The following is a 26,673-nucleotide window of genomic DNA, read 5'->3' as shown; positions in this document are numbered from 1 at the left end:
GAATCATTATTCAACTGTACTGTGAAAGGCCTTTCTATCCTTTGTTGCATTTTACTCTATAAGAGTAAAGAAAAATAGTTTACCTCTATTTATTCACGTCAGAACTATCTATTCCATAAGCAGGCGTACACAACACTCGCTGCCTCTTCTATTTCATTCATACATTCATCTTCTGAACCGCTTTATGCTCACTATGGTCACGGGGGATGCTAGAGCCTAACCCAGCTGACTTTGACCCAGAGGCAGGGGACACCCTGAATTGGTGGCCAGCCAATCGCAGGGCAGAAAGCGACAAACAACCATTCACACTCACACTCATACCGAAGGGCAATTTAGAGCAGGGGTGTCAAACTCATTTGGCATCGTGGGCCACATACGGCCTAGGGAGATGTCAAGTGGGCCGGACCATTAAAATTATACCATGCTCTGCTATAAATAACCCAAATATCATGTCTTTCCTTTGTTTTGGTGTAAAGAAGCACAAGAACATTAGGAAAATATTGAAATTTAATGAACTATTCCTTTTCCATGTCACCGCAATGTTCATAATGTGCAATATTGTATCTTAAAGTATTAAAGCCCAACCAAAAAGTATTTACAGTACGTTATTATGAAAACAATGTATTTGTTTTGAAGTATTAATGCCCAACCTAAAAGTATTTGCAGCCCCAACCCCCTGACTAATGCACTCTATGATGAAAACGATCTCTTTTTTTGTGTCTATGTGTAATAGGCGTGGCTGTGGTCAGAGTTCAAAAGACCGCCGCCATCGCCGCCATTTTTCAAAATGGCGGATGAGCCGGAGGCTGGGCGCGTTGGACTGCTGAGCTGCTCAGAATTGACGATTTCCCGAAGAAAGATCCGACAAACTTCTTCCAGGACAATGCAGCGCGTTCGGTACTTTGTCTTTTGGGGATTTCGTAGCCCCAGTTCTCATTTCAAGAGTGCTTTTTGACGGGAACGTGCTTCATTGGCGTGATGTAGCCCCGACGTGGATGCTAACACAAATGTTTGCTAGCAAGTTGGCTACATCGCATCACCTATTGCTCTTAATGTTTAAAAAGAAACCCTTCCATTGTGTGTTTCAGTCCCTCAACGAGGACAGACTGCTGGGAAACATCAAGAATGTGGCCATAACGGCCAAAAAGGAGCAGTTTGTCGGCAAAGTGAGTCTTTTTTTAATAGCTTCTAATTCCTCTACCCGTGTAATTGGAATGGATAACTTTATTCATCCCGTATTCGGGAAATTTTGTTGTCACAGTAATGTTTAGATATCAGCGACCAGTGTTCACGGCTTTCCTAAATTAGCTTGTTTAGCATCATGATACACTCCAATTTTGAATGAAGACACTTTAACTGGGTTGGCGTTGATTTTTAATAGCAAGATCCTGTGTGGGTAACTCACACTCACACTAGTGCCATCAAGTGGAGGTGTAAGGAATAAACAGTACACTTCTAGAATACGTATATACCTTTGCCCTTCCCTTTCCTAAAGGAAGACTTCAGGGCTTGGACCTTTTGATTTTTAATTGTGGTTTTGACAAAACCTAAGCGAGACATTCATTCAACCGTAGCGCAGGAGTCATTTTTGACTCGTTTAAACCATTTTTCCTCCGTCTAAGAGCTTTGTTAGACGTATTTTATTTTTTTGTGCATCAAAATGGTTAAATAAGCAATGACCTAATCATGCTGTTTTGCAGAGGTTTAAAGCCACAGAGATGGTGGAAGCTGTCCAAATCTACAAGACCAAAGAAGTCGTGTATGACGTAAGACCTGTTTTTCAGGTTATTTGATTTATTATTTTCATGTCGTGTACTAAAAATACTCTATTTTGCTTCTCTTCAAGATCAACGCTAAAGAAAGGTGACTTTGGAGCGTGGCACAGCCTTTGACACCAACATCTTGAGGGCCCCTATCCAGTATGTTTTCCATATCTCCCACCACATCTGAAAAGAGAGATGGGTCCTGATGTTGGTAAAACCTAACTTTGTTATTGTTTTTTGGTCAAATCTTTTGACCTAACTGGCCCCCAGTATTTTTTTTTCTCCCCAGAATTCCATCCAGTGCCAAGAAGAGATTCATCAATGGAAACACCACCTCATTAAATGCTGGAAGATATGTGAACTTCTCAATTACCCCATCTTGTGGGAAAATAAAACCTCTGAAATATACTCATGTATTTTTCTTCATAGAACTAGCAAAGGAATGCAAGCAACATGACATTTTAGAATTTTTATTCAAAGAAATACATTTGCACACTTAGGATCGCATAGCTGGTGCTCTCCACCTGTACACAAAAGCAACATTTAGAATAAACACCAAAAAAAAAAAGACCATTGAGGGTCTTGGGTCTTTTTTCTCCAAGTGTTTTAACAAAGACAAGTGACACTCAAATCTCTTTTATTGCAATTTCTGATTGAAAAAAAAAAAGAAATCCTCCTCACCTTAGGGATCGGGACATCACCTATAAAATAAGAGGGGGTTAGTAAATTGCAACTCTAGTCAATAAAATAATGTGAGATTGGAATGTTTTGACTTGGATACATTACAATATAACCCGGAAATAAGCTGCTTCCGGTAGCTATCGCATTTCGATCTTAATCCATATGAAATACATATGCGTCTGATGAAATAGTGCGTGCTTTGTGTGTCTAAAATACAGAAATAGCACTCGTTACTGACACTGCGGCGTAAGAAACGATGCGCCAAATAGGCGGTATTAACCTCAGAGACGATGCATCATCTTCAAGTGGGCAACCTGGGAAGATCACCTGGTCCTCCAGGGTCTAGACATCACCATGGACCTGGTGCATGCAAAATAATAGAGCAAAAGTTATCATATACAGAGACTGGAGATTCAACAGATAGGTTTAGGTGGGTTTTTTTTTTTTTGGGGGGGGGGGGGGGGTAATTAGTATTACCTTGATACCTTGGCCCAGTCTCCTCTCTCCTCAAGGGTGTGCATGGTTCTGGACACACGGGAACAGCTTCATCTTGATTTAACCAAGCTATTTGGGAAGTGCAAACAATTATTACAGGAAAGAGAAATCTTAAAGTAAATGATCAAGATAAAGAATGAAAATAAGTTAGTGAGTGCTCGGTGCTAATTTCCCCTTTCCAGACAAAGCGATTCAATATACAGACTGATGTTTAAAAACTAGGAGAAAGTCGGCTTAACCATTTTGGTATCAATGATTTTTGTTTAAAACAGAATTACAAATTGGAAAAGGGCGTTTAGCAATCGCAGTGAAAACTATCATTACATTCAACCCACCTTCACCTGGCAAACTGACCGTTGATATCTCGGCTTTGTTTGATAAAATGAAGTCTTCCCCCACGACTCAATAATGGAAAGAATACGGACAAAATACTTTTGAAGTCAAATGTCGTGAGGCTAATGCTAAGCTAGCTAGTGACATGCCAATGAGCCCATACTTCAAATGTCGACGGTGTGTTCGACCTGGCAATAAACTAACAGATTTGTTGGCGTTTTGGCTCAATTGATTCCTAAAAAAATCTCCCGGTAGGGTGTTAAAAATGCACATAGGCCAGTAAATTGCTCTAGTCTAGGGCTTACCTCGTTTGGGTGCTAGTCGTTCGACCGACGGCATGGAAATGGCTGCACCAAAGGGCGAGATGCTGCGCAGGTGCATAATTTAAGCACCTACGTCACCAATGGGCATAACCACGCCCATAGGAGGTGATTTGTCCTCCCGACTCAATGACCATGTTTGGAAGATGACGTACTATAGTCGCCATTTTTGTAGTCTTGATGGTGTAAAAGAGTGTGTTCGTTTTTTTTTTTTATATATAAAAAGCCTTACTTTGCATGGTCATTTAAAAAAAAAAAAGCCTTACTATACATGGCCATTTTTTAAAGAAAAAAAGCCTTACTATACATGGTCATTTTTTACAAATTAAAAAGCCTTACTATATACTATGTCGTACTTTAAGAAAAAAAAGCCTTACTATACTATGTCATTTTTTTTAAAGAAAAAAAGCCTTACTATATACACTGTCGTTTTTTAGGAAAAAAACCTTACTATACTATGTCGTTTTTTAGGAAAAAAGCCTTACTATACTATGTCATTTTTTTAGGGAAAAAAGCCTTACTATACTATGTCGTTTTTTACGAAAAAAAGCCTTACTATACTATGTCGTTTTTTAAAGAAAAAAAGCCTTACTATATACCAGGGGTGTCAAACTCATTTGGCATCGTGGGCCACATACGGCCTAGGGAGATGTCAAGTGGGCCGGACCATTAAAATTATACCATGCTCTGCTATAAATAACCCAAATATCATGTCTTTCCTTTGTTTTGGTGTAAAGAAGCACAAGAAAACTAGGAAAATATTGAAATTGAATGGTCTATCCTTTTACAAAGCATTTCATCAAACACCTCATATTTCCTTAGACAAATGTGCAATTGACTTTTATCATTCACAAATATGCATTGCAACTGATCCCACTGATTGTACAAAGGCATAAAACTTTAATTGGTACTGAAAAATATAGTCATGCACTTTAAGATTAAATGAGACTTTTAAAGAAAGGAATTTTTAAACCACTTACACATACGCATATAAAATCTAAATGTAATCCCTGCGTGCACCTTACAAACTAAGGAGAGTGATTTTAAATGTGTAATGAAGAAAGTGTTCGCCTGTCCTGTAAATCTGTAAACTTCATACATGAAACATAGATACACATACAATACATACTGAAAATTTATGGAGTTGCTGCTGTTTTCAGTCTGTCTCAGTGATGCGGCTTGTCTTCTTCTCTGATAGAAAGAGTGCGCCCCTTAGCGGATAAACCATGAATTGCAGCGAATTAAAAATATTAATTCCATGTCTTTTATGCATTTTTTTCCACTTTCAAATTATCCTGCGGGCCTGATCGAACCTCCTTGGGGGCCGGTTCCGGCCCGCGGGCCGTATGTTTGACACCCCTGATTTAGAGTGTCCAGTCAGCCTACCATGCATGTCTTTGGAATGTGGGAGGAAACTGGAGTACCCGGAAAAAACCCAAGCAGGCTCAGGGAGAACGTGCAAACTAACCACTCAGCCGCCGGGCCGCCCAGGTTATTATTGATGCTATTTTTATGTGTCGCCGCGGAAGCTTCAGTAAAGGTTTTACAGGCATAAAATAGTTATTGAGGGTGATTGATTCAGATGGAGCACGAATGAAGCCCTTGTTGTGAAATGCACAGCCCACCACTGTTGTAAGCCTTCCAGCACCCCCTTTTTAGTTTGAAGCAGCAGCTCTAATCAGCACAGTTGGGGGGAGTAGCGGCTCATCATTAATACATCTTCAGAGATAACTCGCACCACAAACTGTCGCCTCAGTTTTACGCTAGAAATGTAAATGTGGGCCTGGGGCGTCTAAAATAAAAAGAAAGATCCATTTGAAATTCTCTTATCTCGACATAGAAATATATCACTGCATTTGGTTACTTTGGGGGACGTAAAAGACAGTTGGTGGCTTTGAGAACAAATATTTTTTTAATCCACATTGCAGGAACAGAGGAGGAATAAGCTTTTGACACATCAGACAAATGAAACTCACAGTTTTACCCCCGCACTTCTGCTGTGTGCTCTTCTCATTCAGGTTTTGAGGGAGTTGGACAAAGAATTTGACCTGACTCAATGCTGCCCCCTACAGGCATACCTCATTGGCGCAGACCTGGACTCTAATTGACAGAACCAATTGACCAACCCTGTGTACTATTTGGAGACTGCTCGACTGATTTTTACTATATTGGCAATAACTGGTCCATTAAAGTTTCATTACCAAGAAAAAAAAAAACCTTCTACAAGGCAAAGACCTTACAAACCAACATTCCATTTGTATACTACATATAATTAATGACCGGCACCTGACCGCACAAATTATGCACAGAAAATATGCAATTTTGTGACTTTCAAGAGCACTGAACCCTCTATGAGTCCATCCAAACATCAGTACTCCAAAAAACTGACTTTGTGAATGTTCATGTCATCCTTCCAAAAGAACAGTGCAAAACTAATGCAAGACCCTGAAATAGGCATCCAATGCAGGTGTATGCTGTGAAAGCATGAGTCTAAATATACTGTACGTCAATGGATAAGTAACTCAAATTTTCTTTATTCAGTTACTCTGCATTTTCACTCCATTGGGACGGAACATACGTAGAAAGAAGATAGTCTGCCACCATTCATTACCTCTGGACATAATGTGCTACAGTAGTTGACAACTCTTTAAAAGAGACATTTTCAAAGATGCGCCAGTGAAAAGCAAAATAGAAATTGGGGCAAGAATTATTAGATATCCACGCAGCGTGTTTATGTGACAGGCCTCTAGGGAAGAAGAAAAAAAAGAAAAGAAAAAAGACCAGACCTAACAGTTAAGTCATAAAAAAAGTGTCCACAGCTTCATTCTGAGTACAGACTCAGCCACGGGGAAAACTCAGCAGCTCCATGGAGATTCAATTTCGTTTCATGTGAAGCCCCGAGTTGTACGCACATCAGCCAGCTACACTTACATTGTTACTCAGTCCTGCCTCTCAAATTTGACTTGAGGCAACTGAAATCACAGTAGACGGTGCAGTAAAGTGAAGAAATCCATCTGCAGAGGTGCCTGGAATTATCATTACGATGCTTTTATAAACAGGGAAAAAAATCATGAAATGGAAATCTATACTGTGTTACTGAAGCAGCATAAACAGTAACTCACAAGAGGATTTTAACGCAAAGGCTGCAATTGATTCCGGTTAACGTCCAATCTATTGAAATTAAAGTAAACGATTACTGTCAACTCTTCCAGTCAACCAGGATTTGGAATCCATTGCATTCAATGGCAGCCAATGAGTTAAGCTCATTGCAATTCTTGTTTTAGGGCTGGTCTTGAGAAATGATTTTAATAACTAGCGCAATAGGGCTCAAAACCAAACTAAAATTGGCTTGATTTCTCAGGCCAAATGTTTTAAATTGAAAAACAGAAATGCAGTTACAGCATCATGAAAGGTCCCTGACATAATACAGGCATACATAAACACCAGTGTGAAAGAAAAAAAAAAAAAAAGAAGTCTTAAGCCAGCATTGGATTTTTTTGTCTGAGCAATGATGTGATCAAATAACTCTTGGCTAATCTACAAAAAAAAGATCTTCAACATAGTTTGCAGAATAGAATACATTCTCTATGTACTTAAAATCGTTAGTGCATAACGACCTTCCAAACACCATGTTTGCTGGCGTGTTAAAAGCCCAACGTATGTGTTTATTAGCAAACCATTTGTGCCATCATTATTGGCAGGATGGACAAGTTGCATTAAAATATTAATAATCACAAAATAATATCACCTCTCCTCTGTCCAATTGCCTCTTCAGCTTTATCCTGCTCATGCTAGTTGTTTACTGCAACAACATGGGAAATTTGTCGTTAAAACAAGCAGGCTAGTGCTGGCCTAAGACTTCGAACGCACACGCATGTGCGGTCCAACGTTGGTTTGAGCCCGATTACACGCATGGTCGCTCACCGGTGACTGGGAAACAAGAATTAGGACAAATGTTGGCCCATGGTAAATTCACATCAGCTGCGATGAGGGAACCGCAAAAATCGAATAAAAGCAAAGGATGACATTAAAGTGGACCGAAAACAAGATTGCAAAGTGTGCCAGCATCAGTGTGCGCATAGAAAAATAAAAGTTCATAAAAGAAATAAAGCTTTTTAAATTGCACCCATGGGAGGCACACATTTTTCAGGAACCCCCGAAACCACGTCACACCCCCTCTTCTTGTTCCCACTAACACATCGTTGGGATATTTACATTCAGTAGTTCAGTTCCAGGCGAGAGCCGAGAGAGAACACATTCTTAAGCAGCAAACCTACTGCGGCCGTGCTCGTGGAGGATTTCCAGTTCTCTGTGGCGCCTTCGACGCGGAGAGATTCCCCCATGCTGGTCCAGAGCCGGTGAGGGTCCATTTCTCGGTCTGAAGAGTCTGAGCCCGTTCAATCGTGCTGGCTCTTACCGTAGCTTGAGCTTAAAAGTGGAGATCTCCATCGGATCCAGGCTGACTGTGGAAGTGTTCGCCAATGGTGGGCTTGAATACATCAACGTCAAAGATGTGGGCTGGAGTAGTTGCAGATCCAGGTTCTTGAACAGGCCGGAAACATTCATCTGCTCAAAAAAAAAACAAAGAGGCGCAGCATTAAAAAAAAAAGTTGTAACTTGTACAAAATAGATATTGTATGCAGTATATTGGCACTCTTAAACTTAAACTTGCTTTTTGAGTGAACAGTGACAAAATTAAATTGATTTTTTTCCCCACATATATACACATATACATATATTTTCCCCCCTGCTTTGAACTCTGCTGCTTAATCAGGGAAACTAATTTATGCATTTTTACACACTAATGAGCTGCATGTCTTCAAGTCTTTTGTTTTAAATATCCCATAATATGTGTAAACCTGCAGCTTATTATCTAGTGGCCTACATTAAAAAAAAAACATCTTTTCAACTTTGTTGTATGCTTATAGTCCGGTGCACCCCTATATCTGAAATAATTGTGTGTGTTTGTGCACATTCAAGTCAGGTTTCCCTTGCCTGTAATTGGTTTCTCACCTGTCCTTGGTTGGTGGTACAGTTGAAGCCCAAATTTGGAACATCCAAAGCACAGTCTAGGCCAAAACGGTGAAGAATTAAAGCAGTGTATTCTGATGGAGAGTTGGCGTCCTATGCGTGCAAACAAAATACATTTTCCATTAACAAAAGAACGGTGAGGGCACTAAAATAAAACAGTCCCTAATCACTGCAAGTATAGGAAGCAGAATACTTTAATTCCTTTGGGCATGCATGGGTTTTCTCTGGGTACACCAGTATCCTCCCACATCCAAAAACATGTGCAAAAGGCTGGTTGAACACTCTGAAGTTCCCCTTCGGTATGAGTTTGAGCGTGATTGGTTGTTTGTCTCATTGTGCTCTGTGATTGGCAGGTAATCAATTAAGGGTGCCACCCGCCTACTGACCATTGTTAACTGGGATAGGCTAATGAATGAATGCCAAAGATGCTTATCGAAATTGGCAAGGTTTCAAAATAAGAATTGGCTTTTTACTTGGCTCTGGATGCTCCGCAGGTTTACAAGTTGGAAATCACAGGGGAACGTGGTCTTGAGTGGCGCATAGGTTTCCAGAGGTGGCACGCCACGCCTTTTGGGCAAGACAGGCAAAGCCAGAACGTCGTGATTGAGGACCCTGTTGGTCATGTGACTTAGCACAGACGGGAAGCTTGTCGTTGAGACATCTGTCACCTGGAGGAAGGGAGAGAAAATGAGGGTCCCTATATTGCTCAACAGTAGATCTTGTATGTTTTACTTATGACAAACAACTATCAACACTGGGTTGGGTAATTTCTACTTCTAAGTCCCAAGTACAGTCCAGTATCACCATACATAAGCAATATGTCTAAAACTCCTCAATCATGGATCTTGGCAGGCAGAAACACTTCAATCAGAAAAAAACTGCTATTTCCACCTTACTCTTTTTTTTGGAACGAGTGGAATTTTGTAACATTGGGTATTTGTATCTATAAGAAAGGAAAACGAACTACAGGGCACAGGCTATGGGTAAAAGCACTGGTGCAGTTCTCATGATTACATTACCTCCTCGAAACTGTCATGCAATATATTGGGGAGAAGAGTGTGAAATAAGGAGGCAAGTTTGGCAAAGAAGCCAGCAGGCTGAAGGCAACAGAAGAGAAGAGATAGACAAAAATAACAAAAACACTTTAAATATGAGGATCCTTTCATGAAGCACATTAGGGGAAAAACAATGCAGTAATACAGAAAATCACCTCTTAAAATCAAATCATCTGTTCACGGATCAAATCAGGGTTTAAGAGTGAACCTGCATTAACTTTATTTGAATCTATCTTACAGAGATCCTTTTGAAACATAAAAGTATATATGTAGTGACTTTGGTTCCAAGGTAGATCATAAGCTGACATACTCAGTGGCCATAAAAAGGCTATAACTTCCTGCTTTAGCAAAATAATAATCAAGTCACAACAGTCCAGAGACATGAAAAGTACAACCAGAGCGGGTATGTGGTATTGTACTGATTAATTTGGGAGCTAGAGGCAACAAATAGTCACTTGTTAGGCTCAGTGGATCCATGTGTATATATCCCTAGAATATATCCACCAAATTTCATTCTGATTTGTCCAAAAAATAAGACGGGTAGCAATTTTAGTTGTTCCTTTCCAAGAATAACAAAGAGAGTGTAAACCAGGTGGTCTAAAAATACAAAGATTTATCTTTGCACACTCACACCCATACCTAGGGGCAATTTAGAGTGTCCAATCAGCCTACCTACCATGCATGTTTTGGGGATGTGGGAGGAAACCCATAAAGGCCTGGCGAGAACATGCCAACTCCACACAGATGGACGTGACCTGGGTTTGAACCCAGGACCCCAGAGCTGTGAGGCCGACGTGCTCACCACTCGCCCCACCGGGCCCCCTTTTCAACAACGTAGATGTAAAAAAATATACATATATTTTAAACAGATTTGGAATCTCTCAATTTCACATTTGTTGTGGTCAAATGAATCCCTGGTTTAAACTTTTTGCTCTAAAGCCAAAATGTATGTTAATCACAGATTTGGATTAATGTATAGAGGTGGTAACTTGCTGCTTTGGGGCTGTTTTATTAGCTGTGGCCTTATAAAAAGTGAAATAATTGCACTATTGGGAGTAATTCATACAAGAAAGATCAGTTTTCACCATAGCTCAAATTGGGTAATCTCAATGGAAAACAAGTGAGCAGCACTAATGGTAGCATGACCAGTTCTTGTAGGTCAACAATGCAGGCCAAGTTGATTTTGTATCTGTCTAAAAATAAGAGACTCAAGAGCGCATTTGAGTTATAATGAAATCAGTGTAGTAATTGTTTTCTGTTCGAGCTGGAAGGTGAAAGAGTAGTGGAAGAAACAGGTTTTTCAGTGGGATAAATCACTGAGGATTGGCCATAAAATGATCTGGACGCTTCTTATGTCGAAGACTTAGATGTAAAATAAGGTAAGCTTGACCTAACTCATTTCAATAGAAGAAGTAGTCAGAACAAACTTGGCCAGAAATTCATTACTCAGTCAATGTTTTGTGAAATTAAATACACCCACACACAGCATATCTTGTGTGGACACTGCAGTGAGACAGAATTAATTATTTGCAAGACAGGGTCATGCTTATCAAATTCATCCACGTGCAATGGGGGTGGCTGGAGTGGCCAATATTGGCAAAAAGTCACAAAATGTAAAAAGTCTTGTTTGTGGTCTATAGCGAGGGTGTCAGACTCGGGTTGGTTGGCTGGCCGTGTTAACGTCAACTCGATTTCATGTGGGCCGGACCATTTTAGATATAATATTTAGATTTTTTTAAATAAATGGATTAAAAGGATTAAAATAATATTATCATTATTATTATTAAAAGAACTGGATTAAAAGCCCTGAATATTCAGTTTTTTATAGATCTAAAACAATTATTTTAGCTTTTTAAAAATATTTTTAGATTTAAAAAATGATTTTTGAACTAAAAACACAGAAAAAAATGATTAAAAAATTACAATTATTAATTTAAAAGGGAAAAAAATCAGGAAATTTAATATACATCTATACTCTTCATTTTAATTTGATCCTAAAACAGAAAGTCAGCACTCATGATTTACTTTCCCGGGCCACACAAAATGATGCGGCAGGCCAGATTTAGCCCCCGGGCCGCCACTTTGACATGTGGTCTGCAGTAATCCCTCGAATATCGCTGTTAATGTAGACCAGACATGGCCGCGATAATCCAAAAATTGCGAAGTAGGGCCACCCCTATTGTAACTAATACTTTTTTTCCTTCAGTGCCGAGTCCTAGAAGCAAGAGTGGCTTCCGCTTGCAAGTTTCAGCGTGGATTTTCACGTTTTTTTTATTGAATATAGAATAAAATATCTGGTTGACTTTCAAATTAAAATTAGTTCAACATGTTGAGGTGTTCATTACCTGATAATGGGCCCAGGGTTTAATTCAAGATTAAATAAGTCACACAGATTCATAAGTCAGTCAATACGGATGATGAAAAGTGATTTCGGATCTCCTAAACCTTGCAATTATTTATGACTTGATAGAGATGCACTTATTTGAGAGACAGAGAGAGAGAGAGCCAGCCAGCCAGCGAGAGAGCAAGAGAGAGAAAAAGCAGAACAGAACAGGCAAATTGTTGGCAGACAGGAATTTTAAATAATAGGCTTGTAAGAGATTCAGAAAAAAACAACAAAACAGGCTTTCCACAGATTGTTTCTTAAAAAAACTACTGTACTGCTCAGAAATGCTGCAGCTCTCACAATGTTGCTGACCAGGCTGCCTTCCAGTCGAACGTTAAAAGATAGACTGAATTAAAGAACCTATATTAATGTTTTTCAGTTTTCACTGTTACCAAAATATGGCTTTTGGAACCCTTTAGAAGCAAAAAAAAAGCTCCAGCTATTTTGTTGCTTGATCCTTTGCAGTATGTATAATAAACAAAAAAAACAAATAATTGAATTATTTCAATTGTAATGTCATACTAACAAAATATTATTTCTTCCAAAGTGAGAAACCACAAACCGTTTTCCCTACGGTGTTAAATGAGTTGTTAAAGATGTTAAATTACCCCGCTTACAGTAATCCCTCGAATATCGTGGTTAATGTAGACCAGACATGGATGCGATAATCGAAAAATCGCAAAGTAGGGTCACCCTTATTATAACTACCTGAAGGGAAAAAAGACCCTTCAGTGCTGAGTCCTAGTAGCAAGAGTGGCTTCCGCTTATGGGTTTCAGCGTGGATTTTCAAATTTTTATGAACTTTCAAAAAATAACAATATTTAAAAAAAATAATTAATAGCAGAAAAAAAATCGAAGGAGTGCTCGCAATAAGTGAAGTCACGATAATTGAGGGAAGACTGTATTTCCATTTTTATCAACCTTGCTTACCTTGTTTTCCATTGATCTCCTTTCCAATAGCAGTCGAAAGCGGTTGACTGTCCTCTTGTTATCTTTGAGGCCCTGACCCAGCCCACGATTATCGTCCTGCATCAGCCGGCGGTCCAAAATTACTTCAAGCTCACCTAGAGGAAATGAATACACAATATACTGCACATAGATAGGTTCAAAGAAACTAAAATGAAAAGGAAAAAAAGACAAAATTTAAGAAAATAAAACAAAATTGAATACAGACCACTCTCCAGGCTGGTGACACCAAGAGACTGAGCTGTGTGCAGCGTCAGCCTGTGATGGCTGTCCTGGATGTACGCCTGACTGGGCATTGGGTAGAAGTTGGCTTGCAAGGGAAGCTTCTGGTGGCGGCGACGCAGCTGCATCTACAAATGGAGTTTCAAGCTTCTCAACATTTGGAGATAGATAGAGTATGGTAATCATTACCACACTGACCTGAAAGCCATTGAGGTCTGTGTAGAAGACATCCTCGCTCTGGATGTCAGTGAGCAGACGCAGCGCCAGCTCTTTGTTATTCTGGTCTCTGATATCCACAGTCGTAGTGATATCCAAAGATAAACCATCAACGCCTAGAAATATGAGAAAGTGAAAGCCTGTATCAATGTGAATTTTATTTGGTTATAAATTGTCAATTCACTTGGAGATTTAAATTTTTGCCTCTGTGGTTCCATACAACACACAGAAGACAGCAGCTGCATTTTGTTTTTGAACAGATCCTACAAGAGTTTACTTACCGGGCACGTTGTGGATGCGAATTGCCTGCTGAAAGTGTCGGTAATAGGCCACTACTTCAGAGAAGAGAGGCCCCTCAACGACACGCACCTCAGGTGGCTGTTTTTGTTCATAGGGCTGAAAGCAGTAAAAAAACTGGCTATTAGCATCATTAGCAGTAGCAGTTAAGGAATGGAAAAGAGTTCAAAATACCATTGCTTTCCCATCAGGCAGGAAAAGATAGGCACCACTCTTGTCTTTAGAAGGACGAGTCCCGTATACCATGAAGTGCATCTGGACCTTTATTTCCTGATAATCTTTGTGTTTGATACTCTGCAGGTTAAGAATCAATGAGAAAAGTGTGTATGCTTGGGATCAAAGAGGAGCAATTCTGTTTCAGAAACAAACCTCCAAAAGGCCAGTGGTGCCAGAGAAGCCCAGTCTCAGAAACTGGCTGCTGATGTAGAACGTCTGAGGGTCAGCTAGCTGAGATCGAACAGGAAGTGGGTCCGATGTACGAGGAGAGACAGCACCTCCCGGCAGACGGAGAAGGTTGTCTGAGCGTAGCGTCAAAGGAGAGTCTGGAGAGTTGTAAAGATGGAAGACCGCGAGACCTAATGGTGGTAGACGCACCATGAATGTAGCCTGTGAAGAAGGTTGCGAAGTGAAAATTTGATTATTCACATTCCCAGCCCCAGCTGCATATCCATTGCTGTAGACAACAGGTGTCAAATTCCAGGCCTGGGGGAATCTGGCCTGTCACTTCATATTGGGTGGCCTGCAAAATTAATCATGTGCATCGACTTCATCTTTCTTACTAAAATACCATTTAAATCCAATGTCTCTAATGCTTAAAGAAAGATCGAGGTTCACAGAAATCTGAGAATATTTACTGTCCGTTTAAAAAAAAAAACTGCTTTTTTTTATTTTATTAGAATTTTAAACATAGGGAACATTTGCAATCGAAATAATTGTCAATTCAATGGGAAAATTGATATTCGATTGGATTTGATTAGTTAATTAATCATGGCAACCCAAATTGGCATATATAATGGCCCTTTAAAAGAAACCATTACTACTATGTTTCGTGTTTGATCAGTTTGACAACTCTGCTGTAAACAGTGGAAAGCAAGCCATTTGTTAAACATTGAAGACATTTATATGATCAAAACCCTGCTGAAATTGAAATAATGTTTAATTTTCTAAGAATGCATTGGCATGTATTCAGAAGAGCCAATGGCAAACTGAAATTTCATGTAAAATCTCTGTTTGATTTCTGCCCCATTTAGCATTTCTGTCCTGTTTTCCCATGTTCTTCTATTTTTTTCTATCACTGCTTCCTCCCTTATCAGCACAATTTATCTCCAAGCCTTTCAGCCCACTTTCTCCAACCCAAAAATGCAGCATGTGCGTTTCTTCTTGTGTCAGGCAACAAGAACCCCTGCTGTGTTACATTATGCCAACATGTTATCTTCCCAGTTAGGATGTTGTTTTTCTAAAGGGTAGGTTGAGGCTTATCTATAACACTGATCAACCATTTCAGCATCCTTCAAAAATAAAAAAACTAGGCAGTACAAAGGATGACTAGTTGGCACAATTCTACAGTTAAGGGAACAAGGGTTCATGGTTCTGATCAAAATTCATGTATGAAAACGTGTAGAATTTCGGTAGATGAATTAGTTCCATAAGAGCAAAGTAGTCCTCATGATGAGTCTCATTTTCATGTGACAGAAATATTAAGGTTAGTATCTCACAAAAAAATGAAAATAAATGAATGTCTATTATTTTAATTCAAACACAATATTGCTTGAACAACAATAAGATGGTGTCAGAAGAGAGATAAAGAATAATTTTTGAAACTGCAAAAGGACCAAGAAACTAAAAAGGTTTTATTTAGCATAATTATATTAGGCCTCAACACTAGCAAGTGCTAGTAGTATAATTGATAGTTGGTACGACCACACCTACAGCATAATAGTACTAACAGGCCAAGCCTTTTTTTCTCTCTTTTTAAACCCTTGTAAAATGTGCCATTTTTAAAATTCAATTCACATGGTTGTAAACAGCAATTTTTATTTTTGCACATTTTACTCATTTATAATTCAAGTTTACAGTCCCTTTAAGCAGAATTAACGCAATAATTTGAGAGCCCTACCAACAACTACACCAATTCCAAAGGTTACTACTTAAAGAAATTCATCTCCGTAGAACATTTGCTAACCTTATCGGTATATGAGGTGCTCCCTGCTCTAACATTAATAGATTTAGAGTAAGCTCTATGAACAGGCTTTGACATGCCAATCGGCATGTACAGGCAAAATATTTCACCTAGTATCACTATTTTCTCCATTAACTGCATATGACGTTTGTGCAGTTTCTTTTTTGCATTCTTACACACACTTTGGAGTCTTCAGGAAATCAGTACGCATTATAGATAGAAAAGTCGTTGAGGACTTTGCAGATGCACAGACTGGTTGCATCAGTTGACCCCCTGAAAGATGTTTAATTGCCTGGTATTGCAGCACTTTTTATATTAAAAGTGCCATCATAATTGAAACGAATCATTTGGTTCATGTAGATTATAAAGCCATCTCTGTTCTTGTTCAATCCTTTGTCTTGGATTACGATTTTTGTCTTAATGCTTCACGAGGAAAGGGCAGTGCTCTGTAGAAGGATGTGATTCTGCACAGCCCATAATCAAATGGGCCAAGCGTACATGAATTACTATGAAGTAGGATTTATGCAAAGTCATCTCTCACCTCAAACACTTCTGCACTCATTTGTTTCGCCGAGCTCCACTGAGCGCTCAGCTGCACAGGGACAGTCTGTCCATCTTCAGTAAGCACTCTCACCTTGACGGTGTTCACCAACACAGTCACCGCACAAAGCCGCTCTTGCTCAAATGGGTTGAACAGGACCAGATACCTGATAGCGACAAGGGGGAAAAAAACAATAGGTCGCTTGAAATAAAGTGGAAGGAGGGAAAAGGCAAGCACCATTGTAGTCATGTGGGTCCTACCTAGGTCCTGTGGCACCCAACTCAATTAAAGTGCGCTGAGGTAGGGAGTCCTGAGTAGCACGCCTGTCATCCTAAACAAATCAAATACCCACTCAAACACAAAATGGCACATTTATCGAACAAGCCATGTTCCTATTCTGCTCACGGTCACAGGGAAGCTCGAGTCTATCCAAGTTGGGGGTTATAATCCTTTATCGACAAGACAACCACTCATCCAAACATTATCTTTCACTCACATTTTCACATAATGCATATTTAGCATCTTTAGTTTAAATAAATCTATAATAACCTGATAGACTTTATTTTTATCACTCTTACATTGTTTGTTCTTACCGTCTCCAGAAAAGGCTCTGTCTGGTAGAAGCGATAAAACTCTTTATTCTTCATCACCAGGAAATGAGCAGCATTGATGATCACTCTCTTCAGGTTGATAAGTGAGCGCAATAATCTATGGAGGGTAGAAAACAATAGTTTACCAGTCAAGAGCAGATGGTGTGCTATTCTCCTGCAAGCATAATCCAATCCAAATTGTCGACCTCTAACAACACTTGGTTGGCTGGCTCATTTATTGTTTAGGAATTCATGAATCTGAGGGAAGGCCAAGCTGTGGGTGGTGAATTGGAAAAATACAGGTAAATCAACCACGTTTGATTTTAAGTAGACGGGCGCCCCCCGAAGGCCCAATTTCAGCGCTTACGTTTTTACTACTAGGTTTTAAAAAACGTAAATATTCACAGTCAGATGTTGTAAACCTAAGAATTCCAAATTAACAGTAAGTAGCAAATACGATAAACAAAGCAGTTAAAAGAAAATTGCCAATCAGCAACTTGTCGATGAACATTTTATTTGATTGTCTCAAATTTGAGGGTTTTTTTCTACCTGGTGCCATAGTCAATGACAACATTCTCCTTTGCGGTGCCAGTAATGCCATCGTGATGCTGGAAGAGGCCCACAGAGCGTCTGGCGTCAACAAGCAGGGCGTAATCTGAGACCGGATAACGCCCTTCCATTCCCATGTGTCGGGCATTGACAAGAGCCAATGTGTAAAGGATCTCGGCTCCCCTGCAACATGAATAATTCCACAAGAAGCAGGGTGAAGGGGATTTGTTGTACTCCTCAACCATTAACAATTATAAAGCACTACTTTTTCAAATTCCAAAGTTTCAAGTTCCAATTTGACCCCTCTGGCTTGGAGAGGATATGCATTTTTACACACTGAAAAGTTGCATGTCTTTTGGTTTCAATGTCTTATAATACAATGGGAAGAACTTTGTCTTATGTATGGATAAATATAGTTTTCATATCATTTTGCAGGTGCGTCTTATAGTCCCAAAATATGACCGCTTTAGTGTGCACCCATTCCATGATGTTGGTTACACCCAAACTTAAAAACAACGATAGACTTGATTAGAGGTGCAGGTGATAATGGGTTTTAGGTATGTAATGAAGAAAGACAGGTCATTTGGGATTAGCTAAAGTCAGCCAAGATTAATTAGCTAAATTTGTACCAACACTGATAAAGTCTCCACTATTATACATTAGTAAAATGAAAATAATTTATTGAAAATTCTTTCTGGGATGAAGAGTAAAAGGTGTTATCATTCCCTTTAATATTAAACAGCTAACTTACAAAGCACATTATCTAAGGGATATCTATGTGGATGAGGCTGTCCCACCTGAGGTGTGACTCTATGGCACGATCCAAACTCTTGTAAAAGGGTCGGGATGTAAAGTAGCCAGTCCAGTAGTGGTCTTCGCGATCAGCATAGGCAAAGAAATCCCCACTAAGCACGGGGAAGTCTGGAGGTCGGGATCCCTGGGGCACGCCATATGATTTATACAAAGCATTGAAGTAGTCTGAGAGAGTTCCAAACTGAGCCTGGAGGAAAATAGCCAGACATGAAAACTTCAGACTAAAAAGGAACCTATAATCATTTTTTAAAGAATTGTAATCATCGAATCAAATTTTGTTTTGTTTGCATTTAAGTTTATGGCGAAATATATTACTATATAATTACTTTTCATTGACTTGAACAAGTTATGTTTTATTTGTTAATCTTTATGAATTAGGTTAATTCTTGGGTATCGATTAATGTTAAGGGCCTCTAGAAGTCACATCTCAAGCTTATGTCAATTAGAGGTAAATCTTCAAACAATCATTTTCGCAACTGGAAACAATGAACAGTAATGCAAAGTTAAAAAGGTCATTTTCTAAGTTTCAAGTCTTACCAAATATAGGGTTAAAAAATAGATATGCATAATTTCTTGATATTTTGGGGGGAACAAAAAGACACTATAGCAATGGCTATTATATTTTATTTCTTTCAGAACATCATGCATCATGTTAATATTAAAGTAGTTTAGCTGCAGTGTCATTTTATTCCATAAAGAAACAAAAAATATCCACCTATACAAATTTGGGGCCAGCCACTATATTTAATAAGTACTTTAACAGAGGACTACAAATGTCAAAGAATATTTATTCCCCAAGTTCAATTACGAATCAAATCGTTTTTATATCTATTTTTGTCGATTGCCTTAAAATAGGCATAAAAAATACTAAAAATAGATTAGTTGGCGTGTCAGTTGTCAAATTGCTTTCTCACCTTGACATGCATCTCAGGGTGAGAATTCATGTAATCAAAGAGTTTCTGATAATTGATATATTGCTGGTCCCACTCCAAGGCCTTGTCATAACGGAAATCATCTCCCAATGGGATGAGAAGCACCTTGCTACGGTAAAGTTTGGACTTTTTGCGATACTGATCAAGGAGGAGTTGTGCCCTGCATTAGAAGGAGGCAAATTGAAACAAAGACCTTGTGCAGTCTAAAAAAGCACCTTTCAAATCAATTACTATAACCATGCCTTTAGCAGGTTCACAATAGGTGGACAGCTTACCATTAGCAAGAGAAATGTGTACTCAGAAGTTATTTATGGCTGGTGAAAGCTGCCCAACAGTATACATTCTAGATTCATTTGCCATTTTACTCCTTATTCATTCTCTTTTCACCAGTTGTCCTTAGAACAAGTGTGACTTTGGATAATGTGCATTACTCACAGCAAATTGAAACAGTCTATTCAGTCTGCAAATCAGCCAGAATAATTTTCATTTGATTAGATGTAATAAATAGTCCAAACATGAATTTGTGAGAATGCACTGTAGTGTAGCGACTTTGCAACAGACAAATCACAAACTAGAATAAATGTGAACAACCTTCAATTACTGATCCATTAAAGCATCATGTTAAAAAATTCAAATTCAGAATTTAGCAGCAGTATGACTCACCTCTCAGCTACATTTGCCTCCACCACAGCCTTGGGTGGCACTTTCCATGGGCAGTTGATACGACCACCAGGTAGCCTCTTAAAATCAAACTGGCAGCAGATCTTTGGGTCTGGCCCACATGTATGAGGGACATCATAGCTGTAGAATGGCATCATGTGGCAAAGGATGTCTGAAACGGATCCAGTGTCTGTAAAGGTGGTACAGGTGAACAAATATCACCAAGGATCAATAACATGTTAGCACACAAGAACAATGAGCAAGCACTATTTAAAAAAAAAACACATCAGGAAAATGAGAGAACTTCTCATCTTTTACCTGTAACCTTATTTAAAAATATTTTACTGAATACATAACTACAAAAATGGAAGGTTAGGGTGAAAAATGATGAATATCAGCTCTGTAGTAATAAACATACTTCCAACATGTCCTGCACTCACCCCAATCCTGTCGCCACATGAACTCAAGGCTGCGTGTGGCAGCAAAGTGCTTTTTGACCGAGTAGTGGACCCTCTGGATAAGCATGCTGGTTAAATTGGCTCTCTTTAGGACATAGGCCATAGTGGAGCTGTGGCCAAAAGGGTCTATCGCCCATCCGCTGCTGGGTATTGCCCCTGTAATTTGGAGAGTAAAAAATGACCACACAAGTTTCATACGAGAACACTGATCGACTCCGACAATTAATAATTCTGTGAAGCGTGAACCAAGCCAAAGTTTAAAGGCAGACATAGGGACATCTATATTTAAGTGGATTCTTTTCAATGCACCTATGTTTCTCTCCAGCCATTGATGTCCCTCAATAAGTTGGTCAATCATTGCAAAATAGTGAACATTGGCTTCGTCTGTCATGACCCATCCTCCTGTCACAATCTCTAGTTGTCCATTGAGGATCAATCTGTGGGACAGAGGATTACAAAAAGAAGGTAAGAGTAAGCCTTCCCTTTCATGCAAGAAACACTTCATCCAGATAAAAAGCTATTTCCAGAATGACCACAATCTGCTAGTGTGTATGAGCCATTATATAAAAAAAACACTATAACCATCCCAAAGCAGCACAGACATCTCTGATACTTTTGGGATTTAGCTGGCAGAATTGAAAAATCAACACTTTATTGATCAGCAACTCACTTTCGAGCAGCCTCCTGCTTCTGTGCATCCACACTCTCCCACCATTTGGAAAAGAAGGAAATCTCAGACCATATGAACTTTCTGCGGGGATCCTCTGCCAGTTTCACCACCATGTTGTTTAAAATGTGTTGCGTCTGGTCTGTGAAATACTTGTCAAATGTCTTCACCCAACCTAAAATGAAGTGGTTCTTAGTATTCAGAAATGGGTATTCTGTTTCTACCACGTAAACAGTTCTGAAAATACTAAGGAATCCCATCACCTAAACACTTTGCATACACCCATTGTGATTGTAAAATGTACCACTAGGTTATATGAACTTTTCTTATAACGATCAAAAAATATTTGGGCGCAGAGAAACCTGTTCAATCCAGTTATTCTTTCCAAGTATATTTACTTCTCAAATTGTCCAGGTCTCTATTGTGGTATTTTCCGCTTCAGAATGTGTGACACAATTTTAATGGAGGGCAGGTCTGGATTGCCGTAGGGCCAGATTAGCACTCACCGCATTTTAGTATGAAATTATTCAGTAACAGAATGTTTTTCCAAAACCTTAACATAGATTTTGACTGTACCTTTACAGAATAACACACCATCAATGGTACTGTATTTTGAGCTTTGTACTGATCATGTCAAATGTCACTCAAATCTTTGGCCGGGGTCAATGACTTCCCAGAACAACTTGTCCGGCAGAGTTTAACTTGTATTTCTAGATCCAGCAAAAATGGCTTTATGGGCAGTGCTTTGCTGAAGTGTTTTTGAGCCAACACTACAGTATCCTTTGTAGAAATAAGATACTTTTTTATTCAGTGCCAGGTAAATGAATGTTCAAAAGAAACAGGTATTGGTTTTGGTTTTTAGTCATGCCACAGAAGTACAGGTTTTACCAGATTATCTTTGATATTTATGCTAATTGGGACCTGATGAGTGTAAAAACAAAGAATTATCTTTTTACATAATGTAGTTTCTGAGAAAAATGATGTCAATACCATAAGTGGACGCCGGGCCCTTGTAGTCCAAAATTTAACATTGTAGTCTTTGACAACCAAAAATGTGATGTGCACACGAGGACGTCAGGTCATAGATTATTTAAGTTTTTGTTCACATGCACTTGGTGTTTACCTGGATCATTGTGAGAGTGTGGGACTACAAAGACCTGGAGAGGATCCTTGTCCCACTCTTCAGCTTCATATGTTATTTCAAAACCTTGTTTCCACACACCACCATCTGGGTTGTCAAATTTTAGGAGCGAGTACACGTCCAACATCTGAAAAAAAATGTATGGTGGTAATCGATTCAATGGCCAGAAGAAAAAAAAACACAACTAGTCTGCAAACTGTGTACGTGCTTTATATGTGATTGTCTAAATTTTAAGTGGCAAACCTGAACGTCCGCCTGACTATGGCTGCCTGCAGCCAACTGACAGTCCTGGGGCTTGACAGCCAGGAACGAGGGTCGGCCGTCAAAGGGAAGGACCCAGGAGCCATTGGCAGTCCTGAAGGGCAGGTGGCCACTGGGAGACACTGCTCCTGTGTCTGTAAGCTCCATGACAGAGTCTTTTATGTGACTAATGATTTGGTGGTTTTCCTCCAAGAGCTGCTCCAGCTGCTCTATCCGGTTCTGCAGGACTGAAATTTGGCTCTATAACACATACAAAAACAAAGGTGCCTCAAAAATCAAACAAAATCTTCTAGGTCAAATTGCATTTAACAGTTAAAAATGGGCTGCTTTGACACATCTTCAGATAAGTTTCACTTCAGCTACACTAAATTGCTTTATACTGGTGAATCTTTACGTTGAACTTTTGTCTTCTTGTTGGCTCTCACATTTTCCCATCCTCCACATCACATCTATTTTAGCCAAAGATCAGCTATGACCAACTGGTCAGTAGATAACACAAAGGGTCACACCCATTGTCTTGGGGGACAATGCAGGGAACAAAACTCCCATTTATTTTAACACGTAGGAAGAAAGAGAGTTAAGTCAATTGCAGTAAGTGTTCAAAAACCATAGATCTTTGTCATGTTAAAAAAATAAGTTTCAAATAAGAGGTTTAAACTTTCTTCAATGTAATAAATTAAGGAGTCCATTAAGAAAGCACAGGAGAGCTCCTTGGACCCACATGTTTTCTAACATTTAAAAAATAAAAAACATAATCTCACAAAATACAAGTTGAAGTACTAACAATATAAATTTGTCAGGAAAAAATGAGAAATTCTCATTTACATCATATTATGCCCATTTATTGTATGCAAAAATGTAAAAATAGTATGTAACAATGACTAGGAATGGTAATTAGCAATTTACTCAATTATAAATATACTTAGATGACAAGCAGATTCGATAAGTAGAAAATTGGGTTTTTCCCATCAGAAAAACGTACAAATTTAATTCAAAACACACCGAATTTGATAATTTTTTTGTTACAAGTGACAAAGAAACGTATATATTATAGATGTATATAGATATAAAATATTTTTTGTATACTAAACAAGCAATCGAGCATCAACTTGAGGAGCTGTTGTACTGATCTCTCCCACCTATGGTAAGTGACAACATAGTGTGTGAATGATGCTTAAAAATGCGGGGGCCTTCAGGCGGCTGCCACTCAGTGGTATCATGAACCAAAACGATGTTTAGAAATTGAAGCTGGCTTTCTATTTTCTGAAAGTCAGGTGGGGAGATTCTCCCAACCGGTGACAATATGTTTAATATGAAGTAAATACTGTACTGTCGTTTTAGCCCATGTCTATCCTTCACGGCAGAAAAAACAAGCAGGCAAATGAAAGGGGTCCATCAATGTACCATCTTTACACTATAGCTGCCAGTTTCAGTGGATATCAGACATTAAGAATATTTCTATTGCTATTGTTATATTAGTGTTTGAATACTCTAAGTTTTGATTGTTTGTGAGCAGCTTTTATGAACAACAAAATAACACTTTTAGTTGCTTAATTGGGAATTACAACAGACTAAAATCTGGATTACCACTTGGGCCAGGGTCGGGAACCTTTTTGACAGAGAGAGCCATAAACAATTAATATTTTCTAATGTTATTTCTTGAGAGCCATTCTCGGGATTGAAAAGTAAAAATATATGAAAGTGGGATTTTTTTTTTTGTCATTTCATCACTTAACGTACAAAAAGTCTCTGAATTATTTTGACAACATTGTTATGCTGTGGCTAATAAATCAGTATCAATGATGTCATGCATGCAGAAGAGTAATAAAAAACTAAATTATGATTAAAGTAGGGGTACAGGTAGTGTCGACACCGCAGTGACGCTCTTATTAGTCTGTTCGGGACTCAGTTCTCTCACCAATGATTTCCATATTTTACCTCGCAGGTTAGTGGAGAGCCATATGCCCCCATGGAAAGAGCCACATATGGCTCCCAAGCCATAGGTTCCCTACCCCTGGCTTGGGCTGTCACGGTTTCTTTCCAACATAGTGTTAAAAATAAAGCCAATAGATATTTAAAGATTGTCAAAAAATGAAATGCAGTGCAAAGCAAACAAAAAACTCAAGAAACCTGACACATTTATTCTTACCCGTGGAAAGTTTCCACCATTTTGTCGCCTTGCAGGGTCATGTTGGACACGATCCAACATGAGATAGAGTGAAAAAACAGCCACACAGAAGATGGCCCCTCCACACACAGTCACCTGTTTCCTCAGCTTCATTCTCTCTCAGGGCAGGATTTTTAACTGATTCTAGAAAAAACGTAGTCCCTTCTCCAACCAAAAGAGAAACAAATAGGATCAAAATGGCAAACAGTCCATTAGGTAAAAAAATCTTGCGCATACTCGGAGATATTGCCAGGTTTGCTAGCCTCCATTCATGATACTGGTGACTACACGAGCATGGACAGTGGGAAAAAGGGACCTGAATGAGGTGACAAAAGTCAGCAAAAGCTGGCAAGTTGTCCTTCAGCTCAGGCCTGGCCACAGCCACCGATGGTCACCTTCAAAGTGACCCTTGTGTTCAAACATCCAAATTGATGAGATCGCAGGAAAATTGTAAACAAGTGTCAGACAGATGGGAGGAAAACAACAGGAAACTGTGTCCCTGCTGAATGAGGTGAAAACAACTGGGCTTGCACTTTTCTATCGACTTCCACGATCACAGAAGCATCTAATTCTTCATTGTTCTCCTTCGCCCTCTCTTTCAAAGCTTTCCTGGTCTGCACTTGTCTGTCCAAAAGTTGGATCTGGGGGAACAAAATATATTTGTGGTTAATAAGAGTGGTTTTGATTACACAAACCTTCATTGGCTGTTGACATATATGAGATGAAAGGCAACACTTTAGTCATCAGGGTTTCAAAACTAACATCCATTATGCATCTCTGAATGTAGTGAGAAAACAAGATACAAGTAAAAGTAAGAGAAATTTTACAGGAAGCAGCTGGTGGGGGGTATACTTCCTCTAAGCTCTAACGGATGTTCCTGGTTCACCAACGTGCAATCCATCACAAGTATAATCGGCTCACTACTCAGGGTTGTTGTGACTACTCGAACATAATCAACAAGATGTGGTATTGGAAATTGAACAAGCGTTGACATGTTCAGACATATGTCAAGTGTCAAAACCAATGACACGAATACGAAAGAACTGTATGAATCAGACTTCTTCTGAAAAACGAGACTAATCCCGCACTGGTAGTTAATTCTAAATTGGTACATTATTGCGTATGCAGAATTAACCCGATTTGAGCAACATGCCCAATCGTTTGTGTAAACAATGACTAGTCCTTAACATCTGTTTGCCTACATTCCAAACGTGTTGCAACTCTGTTAAAATTTGACTTTGTTCGACTTTTAAACAGGACACTCAGGTCACACGTTTTCCATCAGAAAGAATCCCATATTCTTAATTTCCCCACTGAACGTAGATGAAATCTCTTAAATAACAACAAGAATGTTTCATTAATGTAAAACTAAAGCAGGGTAACATGCTAGCGCTAATGACAAGGTATTCCAACCGGCTCTGTCCGCCGATGAAAAAGATTGTCCAAATTTAAAAAAATAATTACATAGCATTTAAACGTGGGAACAACATTGAAATCCTCAACATATAATGCTTGTTTGACAGGGCATGTGTTGTCTTATTGCGTTCTAACAATAACCTTAAGCGCTAAGAGCCATAGCTAACCTTTAACAAGTTTTCATCTGAACCTGGGTATAAATACTTGTTTAACTCTACCAAATAAAATTAAAAATTCTGACGTTACCTGTCATTAGGGCGAGTGGACCGTGAGCGAGGAGCCCCCTTGTGTGTGCCTGTGTATGTGCCCCGGGCTACAGTCAAGTGAGGTTGCCAGCAACGCGACTACGGTATATTAGCAGTTAGCTAGCTAGCTCCGTCATCTAGCTGCAGCAAACATAGATACTAACGTCAGGTAGATATGACATGCCTCATTGAACCGTGCGTCTTCAACAGCTGTTCTGTTAGTTCTGCACCCGGCTTTACGCTATGTGATATTTATAGATATCCAATAGTAATGTTTTTAATATATATT

At 39.1% G+C, this 26,673-nt stretch overlaps 2 protein-coding genes and 1 long non-coding RNA gene across 7 annotated transcripts in view; 1 reads left to right on the top strand and 2 right to left on the bottom strand.

Moving 5' to 3' along the window:
• Positions 1-2,092, top strand: part of furinb (furin (paired basic amino acid cleaving enzyme) b) — a 66,431-nt gene extending 64,339 nt beyond the window's left edge. Inside the window, exons 21-24 of the transcript XR_013299582.1 lie at positions 734-1,166; positions 1,701-1,766; positions 1,847-1,974; positions 2,053-2,092. The gene's annotated coding sequence lies outside the window, so the exon portion shown is untranslated. The remainder of the gene's footprint in view (positions 1-733; positions 1,167-1,700; positions 1,767-1,846; positions 1,975-2,052) is intronic.
• Positions 2,093-2,217: 125 nt separating this feature from the next.
• On the bottom strand, positions 2,218-3,634 carry LOC144071503 (uncharacterized). Of its 2 annotated transcripts, XR_013299653.1 has the most exons (5): positions 3,578-3,634; positions 2,922-3,008; positions 2,725-2,804; positions 2,445-2,464; positions 2,218-2,287 (listed from the first exon to the last, which is right to left on the bottom strand). It is a non-coding gene; the product is annotated as an uncharacterized LOC144071503 (long non-coding RNA). The 2 variants fall into 2 exon arrangements; XR_013299654.1 differs by lacking the exons at positions 2,218-2,287; positions 2,445-2,464 and adding an exon at positions 2,635-2,651.
• Positions 3,635-6,106: 2,472 nt separating this feature from the next.
• Positions 6,107-26,575, bottom strand: man2a2 (mannosidase, alpha, class 2A, member 2). 4 transcript variants are annotated; one of them, XM_077596112.1, is made up of 25 exons: positions 26,386-26,575; positions 24,961-25,364; positions 24,706-24,888; positions 22,539-22,796; positions 22,278-22,422; positions 21,158-21,329; positions 20,797-20,924; positions 20,470-20,643; positions 20,033-20,219; positions 19,352-19,529; positions 18,422-18,624; positions 17,625-17,807; positions 17,079-17,193; positions 16,746-16,816; positions 16,486-16,651; positions 14,135-14,371; positions 13,940-14,059; positions 13,750-13,864; positions 13,451-13,584; positions 13,239-13,380; positions 12,995-13,128; positions 9,643-9,720; positions 9,097-9,291; positions 8,606-8,716; positions 6,107-8,158 (listed from the first exon to the last, which is right to left on the bottom strand). In XM_077596112.1, exons 3-25 carry the CDS (start codon positions 24,835-24,837, stop codon positions 8,006-8,008), a joined length of 3,531 nt encoding a protein of 1,176 aa, XP_077452238.1. In that variant the 5' UTR covers positions 24,838-24,888; positions 24,961-25,364; positions 26,386-26,575; the 3' UTR covers positions 6,107-8,005. The 4 variants fall into 4 exon arrangements, with proteins under 4 accessions (XP_077452238.1, XP_077452240.1, XP_077452239.1 ...); XM_077596114.1 differs by having other exon boundaries at positions 24,706-24,885; XM_077596113.1 differs by having other exon boundaries at positions 24,706-24,867.
• Positions 26,576-26,673: the final 98 nt, after the last annotated feature.

This window comes from Stigmatopora argus, chromosome 3, assembly GCF_051989625.1.
Source record: "Stigmatopora argus isolate UIUO_Sarg chromosome 3, RoL_Sarg_1.0, whole genome shotgun sequence".
NCBI lineage: Eukaryota > Metazoa > Chordata > Actinopteri > Syngnathiformes > Syngnathidae > Stigmatopora > Stigmatopora argus.
This window is presented reverse-complemented; position numbering and strand designations above follow the sequence as displayed.

Excerpts from the sequence above, each read along its gene's own strand:
- man2a2 (XM_077596112.1), bottom strand. The coding sequence starts at position 24,837 with ATGAAGCTGAGGAAACAGGTGACTGTGTGTGGAGGGGCCATCTTCTGT. Across the intron at positions 16,652-16,745 it reads TTGGGTGCCACAGGACCTAG|GTATCTGGTCCTGTTCAACC; the intron begins GTAGGACCCACA and ends TGTCGCTATCAG. Across the intron at positions 14,372-16,485 it reads TGAGTGCAGAAGTGTTTGAG|GCTACATTCATGGTGCGTCT; the intron begins GTGAGAGATGAC and ends CCTTCTTCACAG.